At 39.1% G+C, this 7,272-nt stretch overlaps 1 protein-coding gene across 1 annotated transcript; it reads left to right on the plus strand.

The window, feature by feature from the left end:
• The first annotated feature begins 1,904 nt into the window (after nt 1-1,904).
• LOC120045663 (kelch-like protein 31) lies at nt 1,905-3,973 on the plus strand. Its single transcript, XM_038990594.1, has 2 exons — nt 1,905-3,079; nt 3,240-3,973. The coding sequence occupies exons 1-2, from the start codon at nt 1,905-1,907 to the stop codon at nt 3,970-3,972; spliced, it is 1,908 nt and encodes a 635-aa protein (XP_038846522.1). The 3' UTR covers nt 3,973.
• The last annotated feature ends 3,299 nt before the right edge of the window (nt 3,974-7,272 follow it).

A 7,272-nucleotide genomic window follows, 5' to 3' on the forward strand; every position in this document is an offset into this window, starting at 1 on the left:
TCGATGCTCTTGAGGTATTAAATTTGGTTGACAACTAGGCCTGTGATATCAAGCCAGAAAGATGGATTTTAATGTAGTTTATACTATATGAAAAGTTATTCAGGGTGAACCCAGCTATCATATTACCTATCAATACACTATTGTTAGGGTGTCGGGTTGCCTGATTAGGAGTATGGTTTCAGCTTTCAGAGCTCCAAACTCAAGAGTCTTCCTCACACATATTGTGCAATACTTCTATTCGCATATGCTCAGAGGAGGAGCTTGCCCAGCTCTTCTGGCACTATTGAGTATACCGAGTCTCTCTCTCTCCTGCACACTATCTGGAGGTGCAAGTCTTTTCTTCACCGGCTTCTCATATCTTTGGTAAGTAAGTCCCCGTTTAGGCCATATTATTCCCATGTCACTGAATTTTCTCTGTCAATGAATAAAGTTGCCTACATGTGTGTCAACAGGTTTGGTTTGATATTGGCACAGTGACACAATACAGTAGCCTAATGTGTAAGTTTGTAAGTATAGTTGTATTGTCAGTGTATTTCCATCAGATTTCCAAATAACTAGGCAAGTTTTTACTATAGGCTCAATATTTTATTGTAGGCTGCTATTATTATTGGCTGTAGATCTGATGACTTTTTCAATAATGTTTATTTATTATTTATTTTACATTTATAATTTCTAGAAACGTGGATTATTTCATTGATTAGTTGATCATTGGGACTTCTTGTAAAAAAAAATCGTAATAATAACATAACTTTTTAGAAGGACCTTAGGCCAGGTCCTCACGCCACAAAGTCTATAAAAGGAACGTCATGGTTGAACTATCAAGCGTTGCTATTCCTGGACATGGTACTGATAAATCATGACAGATGCAGAGAGAGGAATGTTGTCTTGCTGACTTGGCCTATAGCATTATTCCGCTATAGTCCTACTATACCTACTGTTGTTTTCATTTATTTGATGGGTGGGGGGAGTTGGCAGTTTATAGTAATATTGTTGACGTCGATTATGTCTAACAAAATTGCTTTAAATTTGTATTAAATATAAATGCCAAAAATGCAACTAAGATAGAATAGGCCTTCACATGGTTTGGGAATGTAATGCCCTTGTCACAATCCTCTCCAAATGTCAGAAGAAAAAAAAATGGTTATATTTTCATTAACATGTTGAACTTTGGTTAAAATATCCAAATTGCAGTATAAATGCACACATTTTTTATTTATTATTCAGACAGCCTTATGTAGCCACTTCATTCCTTTATTCACACTTCAGTTTATTTGAGTATATACTTTCTTAACACTTATTTTTCTAAAAATTGCATTGTTGGTTAAGGGCTTATAAGTAAGCATTTCACTGTAAGGTCACCTGTTGTATTTGGTGCAAATTTGATTTGATTTATTCAACCACTTTGTCAATTATTCCACAACAGACATTTTCAAATGGCAGCAGCAACATATCAGAAACATATATAACATGCATAAATGCAGTAGCAGTACTGCATAAATGCAGCATAAATGCAGTATTTCTTTACTTACCTATTGTTCACCTAATACCTTTTTTTGCACCATTGGTTAGAGCCTGTAAGTAAGCATTTCACTGTAAGGTCTACACCTATTGTTTTCGGCACACGTGACAAATACACTTTGATTTGACTGATATTTTCTTAAAGCAGACCTACTTATAACCACAAATACAGGTAATGATTATTACCTACTATATTACACATCTGAGTTTGACAATAATTTGTATGACAATATTTAGTAAACTGTACATCTGTCAGATTTGCCTTCAATGTATTATTTACCATTTAGTGTTGTGATTGTGATTGTTAATATCAAAAGGTTGCTCTCTCTCTGTCATGTTATTATTTTCTTTACAGTAGATCTGGGCTGTGTCCCTCTGCTGCAGACATGGCTCCCAAAAAGAACAAGACTGCCAAAAAAAACAAAGGGGATATCAATGAAATAACCATAATGGTCGAGGATAGCCCGATCAATAATATCAATGGGCTGAATACCTTGTTAGAGGGAGGAAACGGCTTCAGCTGCATCTCAAGTGAAGTCACTGACCCTGTTTATGCTCCTAATCTCTTGGAGGGTCTTAGTACCATGAGACAGGACAGTTTCCTCTGTGACCTGACCGTCTCCACCAAGTCAAAGTCCTTCGATGTCCACAAAGTTGTCATGGCCTCCTGCAGTGAGTACATTCAGAATATCTTAAAGAGGGATTCCGCCCTCACAAAGATCGACCTGAACGACCTTTCACCCACAGGCCTGTCCACAGCCATCACATACGCCTACTCAGGGAAACTAACCCTGTCATTGTACAGCATTGGCAGCACCATCGCAGCAGCCATGTTGTTGCAGATCAACACCCTGGTGAAGATGTGCAGCGACTTCCTCATGCAGGAGCTCAGTGCAGAGAACTGCATGTACGTGGCCAACATCGCCGACACCTACAACCTCAAAGAAACAAAGCAGGCCACCCAGAAGTTCATGAGGGAGAACTTTATAGAGTTCTCTGAGATGGAGCAGTTCCTGAAGCTCACTTACGAGCAGATCAACGACTTCCTCAGTGATGATTCTCTGCAGTTGCCCTCTGAGATTACAGCCTTTCAGATAGCCATGAAGTGGTTGGACTTCAACGAGAAGAGGCTGAAATACGCCCCAGATCTTCTGACCAACATCCGCTTCGGGACCATCTCAGCCATGGACCTGGTCAACCATGTCCAGAGTGTGCCCAGAATGATGCAGGACCCCGAGTGCCATCGTCTCCTAGTGGACGCCATGAATTACCACCTGTTGCCCTACCAGCAGAACATTCTGCAGTCCCGCAGAACAAAGGTACGTGGTGGCATCCGGGTCATGCTGACAGTGGGTGGACGACCGGCCTTGACGGAGAAGTCTCTCAGCAAAGAGGTCCTCTACAGGGATGATGACGATGTATGGAATAGGCTCACAGAGATGCCAGCCAAGAGCTTCAATCAGTGTGTGGCAGTCCTGGATGGCTTCCTTTATGTTGCTGGTGGTGAAGACCAGAATGATGCCAGGAACCAGGCTAAACATGCTGTCAGCAACTTCTGCAGGTGAGGATTTGATTCTATATAAGCTTATTCTATTGTAAATGTATTTTCTCTGCTCTTAAAGTATGGTCGATATTACATAGACCATGATAGACTATTGTACTGTACATTCAATTGTGTATTGAATAATAATATGTATCTAATAAAAAAATTTGGCAATTAGGTATGATCCTCGATTCAACAGCTGGATTCATTTGACCAACATGATCCAGAAGCGCACCCACTTCAGTCTCAACACCTTCAATGGCCTCTTGTTCGCTATTGGTGGTCGTAACTCTGATGGATGCCAGGCTTCAATGGAGTGCTACGTGCCCTCCTCCAACCAATGGCAGATGAAAGCCCCCATGGAAATCCCCCGGTGCTGCCACGCCAGCTCCGTCATTGATGGCAAGATCCTTGTTAGCGGTGGTTACATCAACAATGCGTACTCCAGGGCTGTGTGCAGCTATGATCCTTCCACTGATGTGTGGCAGGATAAGAACAGTTTGAGCTCCCCTAGAGGCTGGCATTCCGCTGCTACAGTCGGAGAACGGGCTTACGTGATTGGTGGCAGCCAGCTGGGTGGCCGTGGAGAGAGGGTGGATGTCTTAGCTGTTGAGTGTTTCAACCCTCACAATGGGCAGTGGAGCTACTCTGCCCCCCTGAACACAGGAGTGAGTACTGCTGGTATCGTCAGCATGAATAATAAGATCTATCTTCTTGGAGGCTGGAACGAGATTGAGAAGAAGTACAAGAAATGCATCCAGGTGTATAACCCTGACCTCAATGAATGGACTGAGGACGATGAGTTGCCAGAGGCTACAGTTGGCATCTCATGCTGTGTCGTTACCATACCCACACGCAAAACACGAGAGTCCAGGGCCAGCTCAGTTTTATCTGCGCCAGTCAGCATATAGAGTCTGGTAGGGCGTTTGAAAAGTAGTTTACTTGCTAATTAAAGCAAGACCAAAAATCCTCTAGCCAGTTCATTTCAGAAAATCCTTTATGGCTTTCAATGCAGAAAGTGATCATCCCTACTTAAGGTCAGAAAAAAAAGTGATAACATACAAATGTCACGCATACAACTAATCTGGAATTGAATCAGATATATTCAAATTGTTTTCATGAGTTTTATTAAGGCTTTAATGTGTGACAATTCAGGAAGTTGTTTTGTGTTGTGAGACAAATTAAAATCTTCTATTATGATGGGAACATTTATTTTATTTTGGGACCTATTCAGCCATAATAGTTGAATCAGCCAATACTCCACAGACCATAGCTGTTATTCCCAATATAATACTTATTTGACTGTATATGTGTGAATAGTAACAGCATTATTTGTACAATACACATAAACATGCCCATATATTGAACCCTTGTTATAATGTCACTATCATTATTTTCCAGTGACATATAGTATAAACAAAGACTAGACATACGATGATGGAAGACTGTATACTTAAAACATCATATACAGGTATACAACTGTGAAATAACATTTCAAACTTGAAAAGAAAATGTCTCTGAAATTAGATGTCAATGCAGAAGGTAAAGGAATTACTCTGTTGCTGGATTAATAAATCATGAAGAAATGTTATATTGTACCTACCAGGAGTAGGTGCTGTTGGTTAGTATTTGTTGCTTCTTTTACTTGAGCATTTAACACACTACACAGTACAGTTATGTGAATTGGAATGAATTTGATCACTCTTTTGAGATCTTCCTGCATAGCAGGAAATGCAGATGAGCTTAGTGAAACCCATACATTCACTGAAAACACATACTAACACATGGTTATATTAACAGCACTTTTCATGTAGACTACTTTTGGCCAGCTAATAGCCTAACCACCGATCAAGCAACATTGTGGACTAAACATTCAAATCCTGTAGCTGCAGGATTATTTTGCTGTGACAATATAGGTCAAATTATGATCCTATGTACTGTCTGGGAGAATGTAGTTATGATGAAGGTTGAATGGGGTCAAAAATGAATTTGACAGTGGTCATATATGTTTTGTAAAAAATGGTGAATACTGGAACATTAAGCTATTAGCCTGAGCTGTTAAGGGTGTGGGCACTCTGCAACAGTGCCTCTTAATTTCCCTGAAAGCTCATGATTTGTCTTGTTCTTATGTTTACATTTTTAAAAGGTGCCCTCACTTGTAGGTGAAGCTGGATTGTCTCATCATACTGTACTACTATGGCTGACTCTGTAAAACAACACATTTCACTGCGCCTATAGCCTTTTTCTTCAAGGCTATACACCACTATAAAAAAAACGACATAAAATTTGTCTGAACTTGACTATTTCTCTGTTATTTATACAAAGCTATAATTTACTGTCATATATGCAAACACATATTTCATGTTATCTTTGATATGAGTTTGCATACTTTCATGAGGCCACAGAAGCCAAGTAATTTCATTTGCAGGCATACATCTACAAAAAGTTATTCATCATCAATCAATCAGTATAATAACTGTACATGAGAAGTTTATTTAGTTTGACCTGTTCAATGGAACCAAGGGAATAGTCTAATTAAATGAGTGAGCTAAATCAAGCACACCTCAAATGCTTTCTATATTTGAAAGTATATTACATGTATTTGACCCAGGTCTGCTGAACAGGTCTGAGCTTACTTGGCCTATTTGCAGTAAATCCCATGGCTGTGAGACATATTTGCCTATGAACTTGAATAATCATACATGAGCAACCTTATTTCATGGTCTAACTCCACCATTGTTGAATCGTTGTGACTATCAGGTTCAAACCTCACAGAGAAGAAGTACAAGTAGTAGACTACAGAGGGCGACATTTTCAGTCCTCTTCACAGTGCCGAAGTGTGCAAAAACAATTTTAGCCCTGTAACTTGCAGCATAGATAATACAGATAATCTCAAAACCAACATCTGTGAGTTACCAGTAATAAATTACAGATCTAAGGTTAACAGTGTGTATATGTGATACAATAACGTCAACAATGTAGGTCATTAAATGGCAATATGACTTACTCATTATTCCATCAAGTTTGCTTGCCCCGTTTTGCTATTTTCAAAAGAGCGATTCTGTCTTGATATCTGAAAAACCTATATTGTTGTTTTTTACTGTATAATAGTTTGGTTAAGAAAATAAACCTTTTTAAGTTATAAAGATGTTTAATGATCAACTTGAACAATAATATTACTTGGGAAGGAGACAAATGGAGAAATAAATAGAGGTAGAGAAGAAGGCCCATTGGCTCCAGACCAGAACCCTGTACCTCCAGAAAGAGGCGAGGCAAGGTGGGGGACCCCCCCACCAAGCGGGCAATTTTTTTAGTGGCCCTCATAGAGATCCTATTAAATTACTAGACAGGCTGTGTCATAAACCTTCAAATTTACAGAATGGGGTGAAAATTACAGCCAGTGAGAAATCCATACCAGTCTAATTGGAATGAAAGGTAGTAGAGGCATAATCCAGATTTTACTTATGCAGAAAATAAAAGTAAGGCATGTGATATATCAGAAATTGTGTAATAGATTTATTGTCAACCTAAAATATTGTCATATAATTATAAATACAGTTTATACGGGTTTATACAAATTGTATGTATAAATAGTGTCTAAAATATATGCAAACAGTTTATATACTTTATATGCATTTTTGGTTTTCTTGGAAAGCTGTGTGAGTGCTAAAATATGATACAATATCCGTACTTGTTGCATTTACAACTGTCCTATCATCAACTGATTTCAGCCAGTGTAAACCTGTGGATTGACTGCATTGTTTGATTGGAATGTTGGCATACTGGCAGCTAATAAGAAACATTTATGGAATCATTCCTCTAAAACTGTCTGGCTAGCTAGCTAGTGAAGGTTGTTGACAGCGAGAGCATGTCTGCATGATGCTGATGAGACCCCTTGCTTGTCTTCTCTGTGCTGCATGTTCACCTGCATACTGGACATCTCTCAAACAACTGCAGCATGCAATCGTATGAGGTGGTGATGACTGGGAGGTCCTGCGACAGGGTGATATAATAGACAGCCAAGTGGTAAATTGCATTTTGTTCTAATGAAAGGACAAAGCTTTTTGATAATGCACTTCACAACCAAAATGACTCTACTGGTCTACTGAAGAATTAGCCTACTATTTTATCCATCCAGGTCTTTTTTTATACAGCTTTTCACATTTTCATAACACACATTACCTGTCGTTGTTGAAGTCATCTGTGTCATC

The sequence above is a fragment of the Salvelinus namaycush genome, chromosome 4 (genome assembly GCF_016432855.1).
Source record: "Salvelinus namaycush isolate Seneca chromosome 4, SaNama_1.0, whole genome shotgun sequence".
Classification (NCBI taxonomy): Eukaryota; Metazoa; Chordata; class Actinopteri; order Salmoniformes; family Salmonidae; genus Salvelinus; species Salvelinus namaycush.